This window comes from Protomyctophum bolini (assembly GCF_963924005.1).
Source record: "Protomyctophum bolini genome assembly, chromosome: 5".
Classification (NCBI taxonomy): Eukaryota; Metazoa; Chordata; class Actinopteri; order Myctophiformes; family Myctophidae; genus Protomyctophum; species Protomyctophum bolini.
In genome coordinates, this window is record NC_137866.1 from 44985018 (window position 1) to 45007218 (window position 22201).

General features: G+C 42.3%; 1 protein-coding gene across 1 annotated transcript in view; it reads left to right on the forward strand.

Moving 5' to 3' along the window:
- slc9a8 (solute carrier family 9 member 8) overlaps window positions 1–22201 on the forward strand; it is a 63068-nt gene that overhangs the window by 4106 nt on the left and 36761 nt on the right. Inside the window, exons 3-4 of the mRNA XM_080763125.1 lie at window positions 4666–4746; window positions 11598–11656. Of these exons, the coding sequence (XP_080619251.1) occupies window positions 4666–4746; window positions 11598–11656 (140 nt within the window). The remainder of the gene's footprint in view (window positions 1–4665; window positions 4747–11597; window positions 11657–22201) is intronic.

Genomic DNA, 22201 nt, shown 5'->3' on the forward strand with positions numbered 1-22201 from the left:
TTTCTGTTACTGATTGACTGTGAATTCCACCACACCACATATGCCACTTAGATCCATTCACGTCATGGGTGGAGAGGATGACATACATTGTCGTTTCACATTGAGAGCAAATATTTGAAGCTTGCTAGGTGTATGATTGGAATGGATATAGGACTGTCTCAGCCACAAGCACTACAGTAGGTAAAGAAACCTCTGCTCTTTTTCATTCAGCTAAACTTGGCTCTCAACGTTTTCTGCTTTGGCCATGGCTAACCCTCCCCACCACCAATACAAATTGACCGCTACAATAACCTTAATAATAGAGAAAATACATCATAAATAAATACTGAAACCCGATATAATCATTAAGGAAAGTTTATGCATGCACTATGTGTACTTCTTTCCAGCCATTCAGTTGCGTTATTATATTTATTTTGAAAATTTGGGGACCGAGGGGTCACGAGCCCCAGTTTGAGAACCCCTGCTCGATAGCTTCATTGGCACAGTACAGGTCAACAGTAATGAGAAATGACCCAATTATATGCAGTTCTACACAAAGAACCGCATATAATTGCTCTATTCTAGAGGCACAATTAACCTTTAGCCGTTGGTTAAATCTGCTTGATTCTGCAGAACGGACGGTAGAATAACTTCTGATGGTTAAATTGGGGGGGGATGGGGTCTGGGGATCTTGCATTTCTCATTTCTGAGAAAGACCTTGAAAGGCCAAGCTAGTTTGGGGTGCACACGCTTATCCCAGGGGTTTCTCTACCCGTGGGTCGCTGAATATACGCTGAATGGCTGGAAAGTGGAAATTAAGAGTTTACATATAGTACACACATAGTACATGCATACACCTTCCCTAATGATTATATCTGGTTCCAGTATTTATTTGTGGTGTATTGTCTCCATTATTAAGGTTATTGTAGCACTACATTTATATTGGGGGTCGGAAGGGGGTGGGGCGGGGGTCCCGAGACATTGCCAAAGCATTTCCGGGGGTCCCCGCCCGGCCAAAAACGTTGAGAACCCCTGGCTTATCCGACACACCAAAATACTGACATGCGTTGGTCCGACATGCGCTGCGTCGTGCTTGCGGTTAGGGTTATGTTAGGGTTTGGGGCAGGGTGTCGGTCTAATGGCTGTCGGACTGTTAGTATGTCGAAACTAAAGCCTGTAGTGTACCCACTAGTTTTTACACCATCACTAGCCTCGGTACCCAGGCTTTTATTTCCGTTTGCATTTGGCTCAAAAGTGTGTGTGTGTGGGCCTGTGGGGGGGGGGGGGGGGGGGGGTCTTCATTGTGTGAATAAAGTGTTGTAAGTAATGTAGTAATGTTTTTTTCACAATTGAAATTTTGATAGTATTCTGCATCTATCAAAATGTGTTTTGTCTGCAATTTATTTGTTGGCTTATACGTTTCTCAAATAGACATTTGTATCAAATTGATTTAAAATATTTGTACTTTTGTATTATTTTCTTTACAAAACATAGGTTAAAACATTGGTAATCATCAGTGATCTAATACTCTCCAAATTGGATCCAATAATCTGTCAATCAGTCAAAAGCTCTAGCATTATGTAAAAGTGATCTGGATGTTTTAGATGTTTTGGCAGAAAAACGCTTGGCAGAAAACCACTCTGGTATGAACTATGCGTCACACCCACATTCCAGGAGTGCTACTGTAGGTGTGAAAATGGGTCTGTGACTCTGTCTGTCTGTAACCTTCTATTCTGCTCATTATTTTAACCTGTTAAGGCCCGGATGCCCATTCTACAAATGTATGCAAAGTGTGTTCATAAAAAAAATTATGTTTCTATATCAGTGGACCCCCAACATTATATGTATTTGACCACCGACCCCATCTGAACAAAAATAAGTTCCAGGGACCCACAGAAGCAAAGAGTTTTGTTAAAAATGTGTGTGCTATGAGCTTGTGTATATATGCTATTTTTGAATTGCCAACGTATAAAGTGACACAGATTGCCCATTAACCCATTCTGAACGGGAACCCATTTTGGTGTTAGCATCATGTTATGCTTTAGCTATTGAAAAATAGCAGATCTACAAGCTCATAGCGCGCCACCGAGTGGCGCGCTACGAGCTTGTAGGTCTGCTATTTTTTTGAAAAATCGAAGAATGACTGACATTTTTAGAATCTGATCTCGGGTCAGAATGGGTTAATCAGACCAGTGTGTGTCCAGTGGAAACCTCGTATGAATCTGATCTCAGGTCAGAATGGGTTAAATCATAGCGCCCAGCGATTTATAGCAGCGGAGCACTTTTACCCTTGGACCGGGTGTTATCCCGGATGTGGATGTAGCAGCTAAATCTAGCCAAAACACTCTAGAGCCGATTGACAACAACAGGAGGTTTGATTAAATCTAAAGCGACTAGCGACTATAGACGGCCCGCCGGATTAGACGTTATGATTTAGATAAAGAGTTATTAACGTTTTAAGATTTTTGGTCTCGTCGGCTAAACAAGGGGAGAACATTTTCGATGACGTCCCACTGTTACGCAACATCGAGTATTGCGCAACAGGTGCAATACTCGAGGCTGTGGAGCGATGCGACCGGTTGTGATATCAATAATCTTCGTCTTTTGGATAAAATAATTAGTAACACTGGGTGTTACTAATTGAAAGGACGGTGAACTTCGTCCTGGGCGATTTGGGTTTTAACCGGTGTCACGATTACAACATAAGAACATAATACCATGTTATATTTAATGTCACCTAACGGGAGAAAATAAATCCTCCCTCCCTTCCATGCACACAGCTGGGGCTCCCACTTTTCTCTGTCTGTGCATAAACACGCTCATTTATTATTCAGATAGTCGCGGGGCGGAACACGTGTGCTTATCTGAATAAAAAAAAACGACACTTCCATGTGTGCTGGCATTCTTCTGTTTGTATAAACACGCACGTGCTGTTCAAATGTTTAGCGTTTCGCAGGCTTTACTTTGGCTAATGGCCCGTAGCAAGCAACACAATATGTATCGCAGCTGTCCGGAAATGGTCTGCTAGGTTAAAAAAACAAAACACAACTAGCAGTCAAAAACTACCCCAAATGGACAACACCCTTGTTGACAATAGTGATTATATCACCTGTAATGTATCTTCTGAACCATCCTTTAGCCCCATGGTCACATCAAGCTTAATATTGGACCCCGATTGACACAAGCCATACAATGAATCTACCCAAGGTTTTCATACTAAAAATGTCTTCTTTTCAGAGAGACACATCAAGAGAAAATGTACTGTATTACCGATCTTTCTCTGTCCCAGCAACACACACTCGTGGGATCTATCGTCCATAATCATCGGACAGTCGCATGGTCAGACAGCGCATTCTTCAGGAGACCATTTGTAGGATTTGTGTACCATTTAGCCTCCAGTGGCCCCAATTGGGATGTATTTAATAATTGAATATCTTTGGTCGGATGCAGAAACGTTAATTATCCCCGTCCCATCGGGGAGGACTACAAATATCCCCTGGATAGAGGAGAGAGGAGGGTGGCTCGGAAGGTAGAGCGGGTGGCGTGGGAATCGCAAAGGTTCCTGGTTCGATCCCCAGCCCCTCCAGGCTGGTGTGCTGAGATGTCCCTCAGTAGAGATATTGGACCTTGTAATTGCTCCCCGCGTGCCCCTCCCCCTGGGGCTAGACGCCACTTCCTAATGGGCTCTGTGGGGATCTCGCTCCACAATTACCCTTTAACCCATTCTGACCTGAGATCAGATTCATACGAGGTTTCCACTGGACACGCACTGGTCTGATTAACCCATTCTGACCTGAAATCAGATTTAAAAAAATGTCAGTTCTTCGATTTTTCAAAAATAGCAGACCTGCAAGCTCGTAGCGCGCCACTCGGTGGCGCGCTATGAGCTTGTAGATCTGCTATTTTTCAATAGCTAAAGCACGACATGTTGCTAACACCAAAATGGGTTCCCGTTCAGAATGGGTTAACCACTTGGGTCTTATGTAAGTTTGTCGTACGACACATGGGGGGGGGGGGAAATAGCAGATCTACAAGTAGGGCTTTCACAATTCTGAAATGCTATGTCTTTGAATCGAATTAGAATAGAATATTTGTATTAACATTTTTAAATAGTACAGGGTGAAATGGATACAGATCGGATCACAAAATGCCATGGGCACATTTTGTGCTGAAAATCTGTTATGCTGTATGATGGGCACACAATCATTTGCAGTTGGACTACCTTGCTTGTATGTTTGAATATCAAGTTCCTCTTTGTTGTTCCTGTTTGTTTTGGGGCGAGTTCATGACATTTGTGTGTAGCCAAACCATTTGGTTCCATTTTGTACCCTCTCAGAGTTAAATTAACATTAACATTTTACAATATAAATTGCGTGTCCCAGAGATAGAAATGCCATTAAATGGGGGTCTACTCTGTAGACTTAATGCATGTGAAACTGGGGGTCCTTGAAATTAAACGGATTGAGAATCACTGCTAGAGCTGTAAAAACCTCTCTTATGGGAGGGGTCCCTGGCATATCTTTTCAAAGTGGGGTCTGCGGGGCTAATTAGTGTCAATTTGTGGGTCCTTGATGTGAAAAGGTTTGGGAAGCACTGGTTTAGTCTCTAGATCATGTGAGCACAGCTTTGCAGACATGCTGGCCAGGGTTTATGAGTGACTGTGTTGTTTTCTCTGTGTTCCCACAGGTATCTGCATCATATTGGTGCATCTGCTTATTAAGTTCAAGCTGCATTTCCTCCCTGAGAGTGTAGCGGTTGTGTCCTTAGGTGAGTATTGTCATTATATAACATGCACTGGCTAGACTTGTTGTGAAACCAAGTGCTCAAATATGCTGTTTCATTGCTTATAGACTCTAAAAGCAATGAGGATGTTCAAGCAATGAGCTGATCAAACACTCTAAAATGTAGAGTGTTTGATCAGCTCTTAAACTTTAAGAGCTGAACATGTTGTTCTGTTTACTTACTTTTAAGACTTAAAGTAAGTAGACGGAACAAATGGTCCAGGTCAGGATACCAATTTTATCCAATCGGGGTAGAGAACCCCATACAGGATACAGGATAAAGTGAGGTGACATAATAGAAAGAAATATCCAGGAAAGTATCTGTGCCATTTAAATGTTGCTATGTACTGTATATAGCAACATGATTAAAATTATTAAAAAAATTATGAATGAAAATATAATCACCATTTAAGGCAGTTGAAAAGAGGATTTCTCATAAATCGTAATCCAGGAGAGCTGTCCTTGGTGGATCTTCTGCCATCCAAATTTCGGATTTAATTTGTGCCTTTGTACCGCAAAGTTCCCGCCATGTAAAGGCTTCTGACGAAAGGTAAACAGTGTGTGCTCGTTCCAATGATACTCGAGTGTGTGTAGCGAGTGTGTTGGGGGGGGGGGGGGGGGGGCAAACTCCGACTTTTAAAGTGAATGCGTAAGGTGGCACCTGGCCCTGGGCTTTATGCTAACGGCTAGCTGCAATAAATGAGTTAACAGAAAGGTAGGTTAGGTTTATCCTATGTAACTTAGGTTAGGAATTAGAAGGCATTTTTAAAACTGACTTCGGGTCGAAATGGTTTAAGAGCTGGAGAGACCGGAAGACAATAACCCCTGTTATTGAAGAAACACTCTTCTACAGCAATAATATAGAGCTTTAACTGTATTTACCAAAACATCACATACACTCTCTTCAAATATTTTTAGACTGTTACCTCATACATACAGTAAGTAAGTACAGTCGGTTGTTTGGCAAGGCAGTGACGGTTCCGGGAAAAAATAAGCAGAAAATCACTCAGCGACTAATTTTGGAGTTGGCAACAATGCTCCACTCTGCTTTTGTATAAATAATGAACGGCTGTTCTCAATCTAAAATGGCCGTTCTCCTTCTTTTCATCTCTCTCCCTCCCATTTTTCTTCTGGATTCTCTCTCTACAAAGCTATACTGCATGTCACTGTATAAAACTCCCACACAGATTGCCTAGGTAGTGTCCGGCCTTCTACTAGCTCATTTTGACCTGAGATCAGATTAAAAAAAATGTCTTCTACATCCTGACAGTTTTCTGAAAAAGCTATGTTTCTATGTCAGTCGTTCTTTTTTCAAAAATAGCAGACCTACAAGCTTGTAGATCTGCTATTTTTCAATAGCTAAACACCAAAAGGGGTTCCCCCCCAAAATGGGCTAGAGATGTCTACATTTAGATCCAGGCAGATGAAAATAGTTTTTTTAATAGAGCCTTATGCGACACAGATGTGCCTTGGAGATGTTCCACGGTAGAATAATCTATTAACCCATTTAGGCCTGACGTCGAAATAAAAAAAAACGTTCGCTCTGAAAGAATATATATTCAAAGATTTGTGCCACATTTTTACGATTTTTCAAAAATAGCAGACCTGCAAGCTCGTAGCGCGCCACTCTGTGGCTCATAGTGCGCCACCACTATGAGCTTGTAGATCTTCTTACATATAATTTTTGGGGTCCTTTCCTTGACATGAAATATTGAGCACCATAAGGTTTTTCATAAAACTGTCTAATAAAAAGGCCTAAAAGACCTATAACATAAAATTTACTTTTTCAATTTGTTGGTGTTTTTTGAGCTCCCCTGTGTATTTTCTATCCCCACAAATATGCAAGTTTGAACAACCAGGATTTCTCATCATTTAGGGGCTTTTATGGAAATTGCTCTCAGGAACAGTTCAACTGATTTGGTCGTATTTGTGAGGTCCGCAACTTCTGTGTTGCCCAGAACAGGGGTTCTGTGTTGCCCAGAACAGGGGTTCTGTGTTGCCTAGAACAGCGGTTCTCATCGTTTTTGGCTGGGGACCCCCGGGAAAGGCTTTGGCCATGTCTCGCGACCCCCTCCCCACCCCCAATACAAATCGACTGCTACAATAACCATCCGTAATTATAGAAAAGTTTATGTGTGTACTGTGTAAACTCTTAATTTCCATTTCCCAGCCATTCAGTTGCAAAAAAATTGAAAAATGAATGAATAATAATAATCTGGGGACCCCCCCCAAAATAATTTGGCGACCCCTCCCAAAGGGGTTGCGACTCGCGACCACCAGGTTGAGAACCCCTGGCCTAAAACCATAGAATTGATTGTTGGGGTCAGTGACATATGACCAGTGTACTCTTTGGCTCCAGGCTGCCTTATACACTAGAATGGGGAATCTCAGTATCAGCAGAAAGTGAAACGGCAGAATTTTCAGCCAATATGAGTTTTGTCAAATACAAGTGTTGCATCTTGTGAGACAGGATGCATAATAACCATATGCCATTACGATTATATCGTCTTGTCGGGTGGAAACCTTGTTACCTTTTATGTGTCCACATTTTCAGGATTCAAATTCAAATGGCAAAAGTAACAGGCAAGCTCAAAAGGTGTTGCTTCATGCTGCATTTTACTACTTTAGATGCTTTTGTGTCTCACGCTCTAGTTAATTTACAAAAAACACAAAAAGTTGACATATGGAGATATATTATAGGCTGTCTCTACCGGACACGGCAACGATATATTCATTCACATGGAGATACGGAAGGATAGGAAATTCTTATTTGGACTGGTAACGAGAGGTCATTTCTTTTTCGTTTTTTTAATATTTGTTTTTTGGTGTTTGTGCCATATAAAATAGCTCTAACTAGTGCTAGTTGTCTAGGCTAGGACCCGCTGCAGTGGTGCCCGATCCGAACTTAAACCGGGATGTGTTTAACGGAGCTAATTGGAATGGCGGCCTTGGTAAAAGCTATGAAAGCTATGTGGGTTGTAAAGCCAGACACCTTGGTTCGTATGTGTTGAGGTGTACTTGATCTTGGTGTCTTGAGTGTGGTGTCTTGTGTCTTGTCCTATGAGCTGTATCCTGTATCCTGGGTCTTGACCGTCTTGCTTGGGTCTTGTAGATTCTGAGCATTTGAGATCGTTGGAGATACCGCGACTCGCGAGCGTGGCTTGGCATCTGAAGTCTAGAAGATGCTGTGCAAGTCTATAGTGTCACGACGAAAACTAAGACTAAGACGAAAAATGTTCGTCGTCGACTACCTTTTTCCACTGACGACGACGAAATGGAAACTACATGAAAACTAAACTATCACGAATAAAAACTAAGACAGACATTTTCAGCAAGCGTAAAATCAGCCATCACGATGGCATCGAGGCCCGCCAAAATACAAATCTCTAAATGACATTTAGTCGACTAAAACTAGACTAACACTAAAACAGCTCACTACTGGCTTGCGGTGGATCCATAATAACGCCACGGCTAGTTATAAATAGACGCCAACGAGAGACATGCGGTGTGCACACAGATACACGCTCGTACAGTATATGTACTGTATGTGTATATATATATATGTATATATATATATATATAAATATGAGACACGGGGGGGGGGAAAGTGATTTTCTTGGAGCCAAAACCGTCAATGCTTTCTTCCGCCAGGACAATGGAGGTCATGTTTTGCTTTTCCCCGCTCATGCCGTCCGCGGTCGTGTTATTTTCTGCGCTGGCTCGTCGTGCAGCCAGCCACGGCCACTCTGGGCCACCGTGACCTCAGCGCTGACCCCCTTCCCTTCCTCTTGCGTATCCCTGCCTGACACAGGCAGGTAAAAGGCTCTCGTCTGGAGAGCCTTTTACAGCTGCATGGGGTCCTCTGGCTCTGTCCAGGAGAGATAACACTGCTTATAAAACAACAAATCGGGACGGACCTCTTGGTTTCCTTCCTCCACCCATTCTTTCCTTCACTGTCCCGGCGTTTCTGTCTCGTTTTGGTGCAGTGGTTTTGTGCTCATCCACCCCCCTCGTCTCACACCCCACATAGGGCTGTCCTGTCACCATTATGTAATTTTGCATCACGATTAGGGCCGATTCATACTCCTATTTTACCGCTGTTTCGGCGCTGTCGTGCCGAAATGATTTCGGCTTGTCAGACATTTTCAGCAGCACCGAAGAGACGACTTTAGGACGGTACCCCCCCCCCCCCCCCGAACCTCAAATGACGTCACATTGTAGGCTCTACAGAGAAATTACTGACATATTGTATAATTTACTTTCATAAAAATGTCAAAATAGCTGTAATGTGCAAGCTACTGTACTACTTGTCTCGCACCCCAAACCGCTTTCTCAATTGCAACCTCGTCTTAAGCGTCTTGAGCTCAAACCGCACCAATGATTCGCCACGCACCTCAGGGAAAATATTGTATACTTTTACTCCACTATTATTTACAAACGTTTAGTTACTACAGTGAATATAACAATTCAGTTCAGTTCAGTTTTCGGAATGGTGGACATTACAGTTCATACATAAAACACATTTCCATTTTTTACTTCTACTTCTTTTGAGTGTCCGTTGCTCATGTCCTGTCCAATATCTGAAAAATGGCTAGGGAGAAGCCGGAGTTGGAGCCGGAGTTCATTTGCATATTTAAGTGCACGTGTTTTGGACCGTCTACCTGCACAGTGCATACATTCATGTTGTCCTTGGATATATACATTCACCTACACATATTCATATATATATATAAACATACATATAAATGAGCATATAAACATACATACAATACAACAAAAGTATAGTTGAACCGCTCAGTTCACACGGGTGTAATGTTTCTTTCCTATTTTTTTTTTAACTTTGAGCCCTTAGCATCCACCATTCTGGTGTGAACATTTAGCGGTTCACTGCAATTCAATTCAATTCAATTTTATTATAGTGTCAAATCACAACAAGTTGTCTCAAGTCAAGACACTTTACAACCAACAAAGATCCACCCAGAGCAAGCAATATTGCGACAATGGTAACGAAAAACTCCCCTTTAGGAAGGAACGTCAGGCAGAACCCGACTCTAGGGTGGGCGGCCATCTGCCTCGACGGGGGGGGGGGGGGGAGAGAGAGAGAGATAGATAGACAGAGAGAGAAAAAGACAGAGAATATTTTTATATTTCACTGCAGGGATTGACACTTGCCCAGGGCAAGTAAAAAAAGAAAGTTGGTCAAGTCAGTGGTGTTGGCTCTCCCGAACGGCCAATTTTGCGCAGCGTTTAGTGATTACTATTGGAATGCGTGCACATTCCACTAGTAATGGTGTGGAATGTGCCCCCACATAATACACTTGCTCAATTGTTTATTATTATTATTTTTTTCTCTGTTAAGTGGACATGACTTTTGGTCAAGTATAGAACATGACCTGTACTTCCTTTTGAGACCCTGAGTTCACAACGAGTCATGCCGTGTTGTGATCTTGTCGATCGGCGATCAGTGAACAAGAAATCTGGTGTGGACTCAAAGTGGAAATGGCAGACGACTAAAGGCCGATTCATACTCCTGTTTCGGCGCTGTAGTGCCGAAATGATTTCGGCTCGTCAGAAAATTTCAGTAGCACCGAAGCGCCGACTTTAGGACGGTACCCGCCCCCCCGAACCTCAAATGACGTCAAATTGTAGGCTCTACAGAGCCGAACCGACTTTTATTCGGCTCTAAAATAGGAGTATGAATCGACCCTAAGCCTAGAGCTCTCTAGAGGACCCCCAGTCAACCGAGGGGTTTAAGTGGTTTATGAATGTGTTCTTCTGAGCTGTATAAACTTGTCAAATTATCCGTGTTCATTTAACTCTGAGAACGCATAAATGCACACATACGGGTCTTTATCTCTGATAATGTACACAGGGACCCCGGTCGTAAGGGTCCCTTCTGTTCCATCTTAGAGATGAATTAACAACACTGAGCATTGTACTGTGTAATAACAAGGATAGCTCTGCTCTCCCTTTTTTAAAAGCAAAAGAAAACGCCCACAGGGGTCTTTTTTAAAGACGAAACTAAAGACAAAAGCCCCTCTTGCATAATAGTGTGTGTAAACCATAATGGACGACGTTGCCAAGCAGGCCTCCCATTATGTTTAGCCACATAAATAATAACTCCCAGCTTTAACTTGTACTGTACTTCTTCCATTCATGCATTCACGCTGCCGTCTAGGCTGGTGCCAGTGAGTGGTGGTAGTGGGGCCTGTTCTTTTAAAAATTTCATATGCAGTGGTGAAATATTTAGTGCTGCTGGAACTATAGGGCTGGACGGAATTGAACCAAATCAAATATGATATGTTTTGACCAATAAGCTTGCTGTCGATAGTTATTATGTCGATGAAGATAGGGTATTGTTGTCAGTGTCATAATAATTTTCTTTTTAATAATAAAAAACGACCCTAGTTGGAAATGACCATGACAGAGGTTATGTGAACATGCATACAATAATATCTTTATTTGAATAGCACTTTTCAAAATGGTATTGGTTTTAAATGGCAATTGGAACAGAAGCATAATATAAATCATACAATTTTTAAAAGCCACGGATAAGAGAGGTAACAGAACAAGTTATAACACAATATGAAGAGGAATCCTGAAGAAATATAACTATCCATACAAAATTTACGGAAAAGGCTTTTTTGTGTTTTTAACCCATTTTGGGCGGGAACCCCTTTTGGTGTTAGCATTATGTCATGCTTTAGCTATTGAAAAATAGCAGACCTACAAGCTCGGTGGCGCGCTACGAGCTTGTAGGTCTGCTATTTTTGAAAAATCGAAGAACGACTGACAGAAAACTGTCAGAAAACTGAAACTTTCTCCTCCTTTTTGCAGGGATCCTTATGGGAGGCTTCATTAAGATCATCGAGTGGCAGGAGCTGGCCAACTGGAAGGTACAGTAAGAATGTTGTACAGAAAAAGCCTAATGTTGATGACTTCAGGGATCTCCATCCCTGATGATGTGACGAGGCATGACCATTTAGTGACCAACCAAACAACCGACTGACGGGAAATGCACGGGTTCATATAGTCAATGCGAGCTGCGGTCGCAATAAACACTATACATGTATGTACAGTCTACAGAGTGTCTGTCGCTCACTTATCTTAGGTAATTAGTCAGATATGTGGGCATACTGAGGGCAAAGCCGCATTTACTATTTTGATCGAATCACATCAGAGGGAGAGAGAAAGTCAGGTCCACTGAAGTGTTATTTTCAACTGGTAATTCCACTAAGCGTTTGCTACTCTGTGATGAGTTGTACGATTCTGCCCAGTTTTAAGCTGAGGCAGCTGAATATACACGCCGGTGTGCAGGCATATAGAAAGTAGGAACCAAAAGTAAAAAGTGCTGCAAGTTTCACTATTTGTACGATTTGATTCTGACATCTGACAGAGTGCAGGGACATAGAAACCAAAAGTAAATAGTGCTCCAAGTTTCACTATTTCTACGCTTGATTCTGACATCTGACAGAGTGCAGGGATATAGAAACCAAAAGTAAAGAGTGCTCCAAGTTTCACTATTTGTACGATTGATTCTGACATCTGACAGAGTGCAGGGATATAGAAACCAAAAGTAAAGAGTGCTCCAAGTTTCACTATTTGTACGATTGATTCTGACATCTGACAGAGTGCAGGGATATAGAAACCAAAAGTAAAGAGTGCTCCAAGTTTCACTATTTGTACGATCTATTCTGACAGAAACCGAAAGTAAGACGTGTGTAGCATAGTGGCTCAGAGCCTTGGCCTGATGGTCCATATAGGGATATCCCTTTGGTCTAGTGGTTACAAGATATTGGACTTTCACGTGGGAGAATCGAGTTCGAATCCCTGGCTTTACACGTGCTCCTCGCACATTTCATGTCCAGGAAGTCACATTGGAAGGTTCTCCCGGTCGCAGTGCTCGGGTCTGACATCATGGCGATGTATTCTCTGTTTAGGGCCAAATCGCATTCTAGTTTGCTCTGCTTTTGGGTTGCTTTTTGTCAATGTGTCAGATTGCTATCCTGTAGTTGTTTTATAATTTGGTTTAGTCCAGTGAGTTTTCTATCTGGTGGCTCTGCTTGTGTTTGTTCCAGGACCAGCTGGCTCTCTAGAGGTTCTGTGTGTGTGTGTGTGTGTGTGTGAGTGCATCTGGGTCACTTTCTCTTAGGTGGTTACAATATTAAAAAGCTCTCTTTTTTTTTATTTAGATTATGAGTGGGTATTGTCCTAATTCTGTCACGCATGCATTATTTGGTGTTTTCAGCTGGATCCGGAAAATAAATGCAGTTATATGTTATATCTTCAAACTATTTATTTGAGAAGCACTGACTGGCCTAACGCATATCAAACTGGAGGTCTTTGAAATTGAAACGTTTGAGAATAACTGACTGTTCTTATCAAACGCTCACCCTCTGATGCACTCTCTCTTGGTGCAAGACAAGTTTCTCTCTCTCTCTCTCTCTCTCTCTCTCTCTCTCTCTCTCTCTCTCTCTCTCTCTCTCTCTCCCTCCCCACTCTTTCATGCAAACACTTGTCTCTACTGTATCTTTTCATCTCTCCTTCTCCATTGCCTGCCTCTCCCTCGTCTCTCAGACTCCAATCACATTCACCCTATCGGCTCAGTTGTGAATATATTGCTCTTTCTCTCCTCCCTCTCTCTCTCTCTCTCTCTCTCTCTCTCTCTCTCTCTCTGTCTCTCTCCCCCCTCCCTTTGAGCTCTCTGTTTCTTCTGGTTGCCTATGCAGCCTTTAATTAACATTCCTTGTTCTCTGCCAGTGAGAGCGGGGGAACAAGAGAGAGAGAGAGAGATAGCAGATATAGAGAGAGTGAGTGGGGTTGGGGAATGGGATGGGGTTTTAGTAAAAGAGGCAGGTTGTGTCAATGGGTCCTGCACACAGGGGCCCATTGTTTGTCAGCCCGGGGGCCCCCAGAGTGTTGCTGAGTCATCGGTCCCAGTAATCAGAGCCCCCTTTACCCCCCAGTTTACCCCCAGCCAACCCCCCCACCCTCCCCACTGTCCCTCATCCTCCGCCATGGTCCTCCATGGAGTGTCTCTTATCAGGAAAAGAAACAGAGATATGAGGTTTTTGTCCAACACAAAAACCTCATATCTCTGTTTCTTTTGCTCATAATTGTGTGAATTTAAAGGCTACTACTTCGCCGTACAGTGTGCCGGGCAAACATATAGCTGATCTACTAACTCAAAAGTGGAAATGGGCTTTCTGTAGTAGGGTTTCAAATAGCAAAAGTAGCAGATGGACAAGCTCAAACCGCGTGTCACACCACTTTCGAGCTTGTAGATCTGCTACTTTCGACGCCGTCGTATGATCAAGCAGGGCATTAATTTACGAAATAATACAAATGGTTAAAATATGGAGCTAAGTATAGTTTCTGCCCGACAGCAGCAACAATATTTAACCAAATATTAACAAAGATCTTGTGAATGAATAACAGTCAGTTTTGGACATACAAGGTTTCCCCCTATACCCAATATCGCTGACATAGGCCTATACTGTGTGTATCTGCTCGTACACAGTATGTGTCTGTCATCATGAGCACTCATCTGAGAACTGATATGATATCCTATCCCCCCTCGTACCATAACTTACCTCGAATAACCCCTGGTACATGATCAGTATACAGGCACGTTTAGTCTGTCTGCGTCTCAGGTGGCTTCATCTCCAGAGCCTGACTGATGTATATCGGCTGATATATCACCCACTATTTGACTTGACGACGTGTCCCAACTCCCAAGTTTTAACCCATTCTGACCTGAGATCAGATTCATACGAGGTTTCCACTGGACACACACTGGTCTGATGAACCCATTCTGACCTGAGATCAGATTCTAAAAATGTCAGTCGTTCTTCGATTTTTCAAAAATAGCAGACCTACAAGCTCGTAGCGCGCCACTCGGTGGCGCGCTATGAGCTTGTAGATCTGCTATTTTTCAATAGCTAAAGCATATCATGATGCTAACACCAAAATGGGTTCCCGTTCAGAATGGGTTAACCACTTGCAACCCGCCGACCCTATTTTGGGGCATATCCATGTCAATTACAGAATTGCAGAGATTAAGAGGCAGCATTTTTCATCCCCAAACGCAGTTCATAGTTAAAGGTAGAGTAAGTGATTTCACTTAATTCAAATATCACTTATTTTTTTGTTTTGTTGTGATAATCCTCTCTACTATAGAGTGTGCTGACCATATAAGGAGTTCCTCCCTGTCCCCAGTTAACCCCTGGGGGTCAAAAAACCTTAGGTTTCGTTTTTGACTCTCTATCCTGATTGGACGAAGGCTTAGGTCCCACAGCCAAAAACGAAACCTAAGGTTTTTTGAGTGAAATCACTTACTCTACCTTTAAGGGACGCAATAAAACAACGACCTCTGCATCTACGGGATGCACGATACTGTACTGTTTTTATTCTAGGTTATTTTGCTATAGCTTTAGTTATAATAATAATAATTTCTTCTTCCTTTTTCTACATGAATATAACCACATTATAACCATATAAAATGAAATGGGAGTTAAATGCTAAAGTAGTTAAAAAGGCAAAATATGACTCCTAACGTCGCTTAAGTGGGGAAATGTCCCTGGGAGTCTGGGACTCATCTAAAAGACCATCCCCTGCATCCCGGGACTCATTACAATGAAAACCTTGTTTACATCACTTGCAGATGAACATTTGATTACCTTTTCAAAGGTTGGGGACAGCATTGCTGAATGGGTAGAGAGAGCCTGAGCAAGACATTTTACCTTAACCCATTCTGAACGGGAACCCATTTTGGTGTTTAGCATCATGTTATGCTTTAGCTATTGAAAAATAGGTGGCTGTTATTTTTGAAAAATCGAAGAACGACTGACATTTTTTTAATCTGATCTCAGGTCAGAATGGGTTCATCAGACCAGTGTGTGTCCAGTGGAAACCTCGTATGAATCTGATCTCAGGTCAGAATGGGTTCATCAGACCAGTGTGTGTCCAGTGGAAACCTCGTATGAATCTGATCTCAGGTCAGAATGGGTTAACTGCCCCCCTCCCACCCACACACACCCACCCACACTCGTCGCTCACTTGAGAAGCACCCGTGGGATGAAATGGGTCTAATTAGAGTAGGTTTGCGGATGTGCATGTTTCTCCTCCCTTTCTAATAGAGTAGGTCTAAGGTGGACATTTTATACCATTTTTCTCACAACATGACACATTATGAGCTTGTAGATCAGCACATTTCTTTTTTTAATTTTAAATATTTGAAAATCTTGAAATAAATCAGTTTTTCAGACTGATTTTGCACTTTTTTACTAGGAAGTCTCCCAAGATTGGTCAAGCTTTTATAGCTTCATCTCTTAAATGTTATACCTATTTTCAGTTTCACAGAACATGAGTCATCTCTGAGTAGGGATATATAGCTGCGGAGGTTTCTCCCTGATTGCACGGTCCTACTTCTGCAGGGGCGGACACGCATATACGCGTTAATCGTGCTTTTGACTAAGTGGTCATGATGCCAATCCATTACAGTAGTATACTATTCTGACCTGTTTGTTTAGGAGAGAGAGAGAGAGAGTCTCGCGGGGGTAGAGCGGAGAGAGATGGAGTAGTTTGTACCAACGTAACCTGTGTTGTTGTTCGCTCAGGCTCACTGCGGAACACAGCCGCCGGCGATGCCAAGACACTGTCAACATGGTTGTTTTTCAGACGCAGCCCCCTGTTGAAAATGTGCGTACAGTGCTGCACTTGCCTATGGTCAATATATGCTTTGCTATCCAAAGTTAATGGACAAGCTTCTGCTTGACCCATTTAGACCTGGTGTAACCTATATTTACCTTAAATGCCGAATGCGCCCTCGGTGTCTCATATATATACCATCATCATTTATTTTTTTAATAAGAATTTGAAGTTTTTCAGAAAACCTTATAGGTTAGGTTTTAGGAGGCGTTTTTTTTAGAATCGGCCTCAAGTTTAAATGGGTTCATTCTTGTTAACTCATTTTGGGTGGGAACCCCTTTTGGTGTTGGCATTGTGTTATGCTTTAGCTATTGAAAAATAGCAGATCTACAAGCTCATAACGCGCCACAGAGTTGCGCGCTATGAGCTTGTAGATCTGACATAGAAACATAACTTTTTCAGAAAACTGTCAGGATGTAGAAGACATTTTTAGAATCTGATCTCAGGTCAAAATGGTCTCTCTCTCTCTCTCCCCACCATACTGGTTCTCAACGTGAGGTCTTTTACGGAATTACGGATATGTAACTCTGAGATAGAAACAAATGGACTCGTATACAGCCCATATTTGGTTGAGTCACTTATTTCTCTCGTACAATCTGGCACCACTGCACCTATAGCCAACTTGAATGTGGGCTCTCCAGTCTCCTCCAGCCATAGCCTGGTTTCTGAAGCCAAGCTGACAGTAGAAGTGAGTCAGGCTATAGCTCTCGCCTCCAGGACACAGCTCTGCTATAAGCAGCAGCAGCAGAAGCCAGGCCACAGAAGCCCTCGCAGGCATGCTGTCATCCCTGGCTCCCTGCTACCCTGCTCCCTTCATCCATCGCCTCCAACAGCCACCAGTCTTCTGCTTGTGCCCAAGATGCAAGAGGCATTATTTATTCGCCCCGTTTTGCACGAATATGCATATCAATTCGTGAGCATATAGCTCCCAGAGTCGGCTTTAAGACCTGAGGCCCATTCTAAAAAATGAAATAAAAAATCTGGGGAGGAAAGAAAAGTATGTTTCTATATCAGTGGTGCTCAAACCTTTTCATGTCAAGGACCCCCAACGTTATTTTTATTTGGCTACGGACCTACCTACATCTAAAATATTTTGTTCCTGGGACCCCCATAAGATTGGAGTTTAAAAAAAAATCTGCACACATTTTTACAATGTTTCAAAAATAGCAGATGTGAGCTTGTATATCTTCTATTTTTGAATAGCCAAAGTATTTCATAATGTTTAATGTGGTTAAAATTAGCGTTGTCCCTCTCTCTCTCTCTCTCTCTCTCTTCTCTCTCTCTCTCTCTCTCTCTCTCTCTCTCTATATATATATATATATATATATATATATATATATATATATATATATATATATATATATATATATATAAAAAAAAGCACTTTACCGGTTTCAATGGGTTAAAAGAGATAAAAGGTGCAGAAAGATAATAAAAAGTCCTAAAATAATAAAAAGCAAATGAATAAAATATGTAGGAGAGAGAAGTTACAGCAGTGCTACTGGTATCAAACCACCGGTACTCATGGAAGGGAATAATATTCAGGAGAAAGAGAAATTAGGACCAAAGAAGTGCATACAATGGACTCGGGGGAGGTTTGATAAGGGGGCGGCTGGGGCTCAGGAGGTCGAGCAGGTCGTCCAATGATCCCTGGGTCGGCGGTTCGAATCCCGGCTCCTCCTGTCCACATGTCGAAGTGTCCTTGGGCAAGACACTGAACCCTACGTTGCCTCCAATGAGTCGGTCGGTGTGAGCTCGCCACCATTGGTGTGTGAATGTGGGAAGTGAGGACGCTGGCGTCGACTGTTCGCCGCTTCACCTCCCAATGGATGAATGAATGAACCATTGTAAAGCGCTTTGAGCATTTTGAAAAAGCGCTATAAAAATGCAATTCATTATTATTATTATTATTATTATTATTATTATTAAAAGGCCTTGTGTTTCAATGGAAAACCTTCAAATACAGCTTGATACATTTAATGTTTGTGTTTGGGACAAGATGACGTAAATTGTCCCTTCATTTTCAATGGTGTTTTTAAAACAAACATTGAACTAAAAAAAACCCAAATAAATAAAATATTTGTATATCTAAAATTCAGTTCAATGATTCAAATATTGGACCACAGATAAAAAATATATAATATTTCACAGTAAAACACACCTATACAAAAATGCGTGGATGATGTGTGGTGTAGCTTGTTGTGAGCCTTTTTCATCCATTCTGTAATTCATAGTTTGTGCTTTTGCATGGTGATGCTACCAGCAGTTTTCCATTACAGTACACTGACTGACTGACCAGGCTGCAGTGGTCGTTTGTTTAAAGCCCCCCGTAGAAATGGGACGTACTCTCAGAATAGATCTAGAGAGAGAGAGGCAGAGAGAGAGAGAGAGAGATATTTTAAATGTAGTTTCAGGGTGCAATTTCCCCCCTATGTGGTGATGATGTCACTGCTGTGTGTCAACGCACAGCCTCAAGGGAGTCTACATCCTAAGAGTATCTCTCTCTCTCTCTCTCTCTCTCTCTCTCTCTCTCTCATATCACTCCATCCGCTCCTCTTTCAGCTGCATCTTCTCATCCGTCTCCAGCATTATTAGTCTTTTGTCATTCAGGTCAAGTTCTTCCATCCGCCTTAACAGTTGTGTGATGAGTCATTTCTTGACAGTGTCATTTTTTTTTTTTTTTTAGAATGTTGTCTCCAGAGAGGTGACACTCCCTGGTGACATTTAGACAAACCTAAGCCCCCCCCCCCCCCCCCCCCTAAGCACCCATCAAACACTCATCTCTTGTGCATGACACGTGCACATGCATGTGCAATTGAAGAGCGTGCATTGCCTACTACTATGTGTACGAACAGGAACAGTATACACGCTGGGTATACCTGTTGGTTCATATCGCGGCTGTTATGGTCAACATATGCGTACTGTACTGTCTGTGCACGCGAGCATGCGGAAGTTCAGTTGTACTGTAAGTCAGGGCGTGGTCAGTAGTGCGTATACACGCTTTCCCCTCTCTGCACCAGATGGGTAAGAATACTCATCATAGTTGAACTTTCACCTCCTTCGCTCCACCTGGGCTAAATGTCAAGAGGATGGAATTCATCACCCCTGAAGCATTATTCTCTAGTCTATTTGGTTTAAGTCTGAATGCATTAGTGAGCTAGATATATGGCCTTTTGCTTCACCTTTGCCTAAGAGATTTACTGCACAGTAAAAAAAAGTGTATAAGAGTGTATAAAAAGAACCACATGGACCCTTCCTTAACCCATACATTGGGTTAGATTGTATGGGGGTTAGGGGAGGGGTTAGGGTTATGATGTCACAAAAACAATGTGTATTTTTGATTGGGCCTTTTGACTCAAGGGCTTTCAGGAAGAAACCAAAAATACACGGGGAAGACATCCATATTTGAATATTCCAACCACACCTGGGGGTCAATTAGAGTAACTTTAACACCGTAGACACACGGAACAGAAAAAAGTACAACAATCAAGGCACTCCATCTTTAATGGGTCCACTTAGGCCCCATTTACACTGGCAGACAAATCTAGGCTGAATCAGGATCTGTGGTGCCACATCGAGATTGAATTCCGATTGGTTTAAATGAGTCCGGGCATGTCACGTGACTCATTGAAACGAATCGGATTCCAATCTGGATGTGGCTCTGATCTGATCCAGCCTAGATTCGGCTGGTTGCAATCGTAGAGTGTGGGTGTGTAACGGTTTGACTTTTATGTAATGTTTGGGGTGCCAGTTAGGACTCTGGTCAATGCCTTTTACATGGTATACTAGTCCAGTTTGTACAAAACCACTTTTTAGACAACCTTATTAACCCAATTTGGGGCGGGAACCCCTTTTGGTGTTAGCATTATGTTGTGCTTTAGCTATTGAAAAAGTGGCGCGCTACGAGCTTGTGGGTCTGCTGTTTTTGAAAAATCGAAGAACGACTGACACGGAAACATAGCTTTTTCAGAGAACTGTCAGGATGTAGAAGAACATTTTTAGAATCTGATCTCAAAATGGGTTAACTAACTTTTGTTAACTCTACTCTCCCCTCTCTAGCTGAAAGGAGGATACAGAATTAAGAAGTGAAACAAAAAGTGATGAAACGGGAACTGAAACATTAGGAAACTGAAGCTGATTGGAATCCCAACAAAGAAATATGTACTTAAAACACAATCCATGCCAGTACACTACAATAGAAACGCAGACCAGTGGCCAGCGTTTCTATTATAAAAAGAAAAGTTTGGGAAAAAAAATAATAATAATTGCGTCCTGGCACATGGGGTTATAGTGCTTAAAACGTGACCTGTCGTTCCTTGGCTTGGATTGGGTTAACATACACAAGATATAACAATAAAGACACCTTGAACTTGCATGTGGGAGGATGAAGGGCAGGTTCTGACACCAAATCTCACCAAATTAGGTGAGATTTGACACCAAATCTCACCTAATCCCCATACAAAGACCTTGTATTGGGGACACTGATGCTATCATGCGTGTAGACGTCATCTCTCATTTTAGTCCCAAAACAATTAAAGATTAAAGCGTTCCCCTTTTTTTGGAATCTACTTCCTTCCCTGAAGCATATAGCTTAACCAACTTGAAACCCAGCATCCCCGTTCCGTGCGGTGCGGCAGGCAACCCGCGAAAGGCATCTGTGTCATTTTAGATTTTAGCCACTATATCCATTATTTTATACGTTTGGCTATTCAAAAATTGGGTTGTTGTGAGCTTGTAGATTGGCTATTTTTGAAGATTTTGGTCAGGGCTGAGACAAAAATTCGGCCCGGTCATTTTCGCGAGAATTTCGGCCCAGACTGGCCCACCACAACCAGCGCGCAGATAGCAGAAACTCTACCGCCCGCTCCGTCGAGGCACACACAAACGGAACAACATGAACTTTTACGGAACAACATAAACTTTTACAGAACAACAATAAATGCCCTGATTTTGGTTCTCCAAAACCAGAAATCAGTTGAAGCGGTTAAGGCCTTAGTGCTTACTAGTGAAAAGGAAGTGTGCACTTCCTCCGTCACGGTTTCACTCTCTGTTCCATTGAGTGCTTAACGTTCAATGAAAACCCATTGTTTAACGTGAGCGTGACTTGATGGCGCACACACATTAAAGTACACAGATGGTTCACGTCTCAAACAACCTCATCACATACATAGCCCTCATTTGAGCCTCATCCGGATTCCTAAAACCAAATCATAAAATGTCCTTACTTACGTCGAAGTAGCAATACCACAAAATACTCTGTTACTAATAAAAGGCCTTTATTTATTCAAAGTTGTATCTACCACCCACAGCCCCAGCTGTGCGTGTGTGTGCACACACATACACACACACACACACACACACACACACACACACACACACACACACACACACACACACACACAATAAGTGAGATTGTTATCTGGGTGCTTAGCTAGAGTCAATAATGTGTAACATGAGAAGTTGAGAACCGAATGAAACTCTGTCTGTCTCCCCTTTGGACCCAAACTTCCGAATCAGCATCCGTTCTATTTGTCACATCACAGTTTTTGTTTTTAAAGGACCGCTCGCACTGGAACGATAACTACAACTGTATTTTTCACCGTGGTGTATATGTCCAAAACTGTTACTTTATATAGGATTCAAAATCATCTAAGATAGCAGATCTACAAGCTCGAAAACCCGCCGCGCAAATCGATGTTGTGGATCTGCTTGATGCTTTTGTGACAAACGGT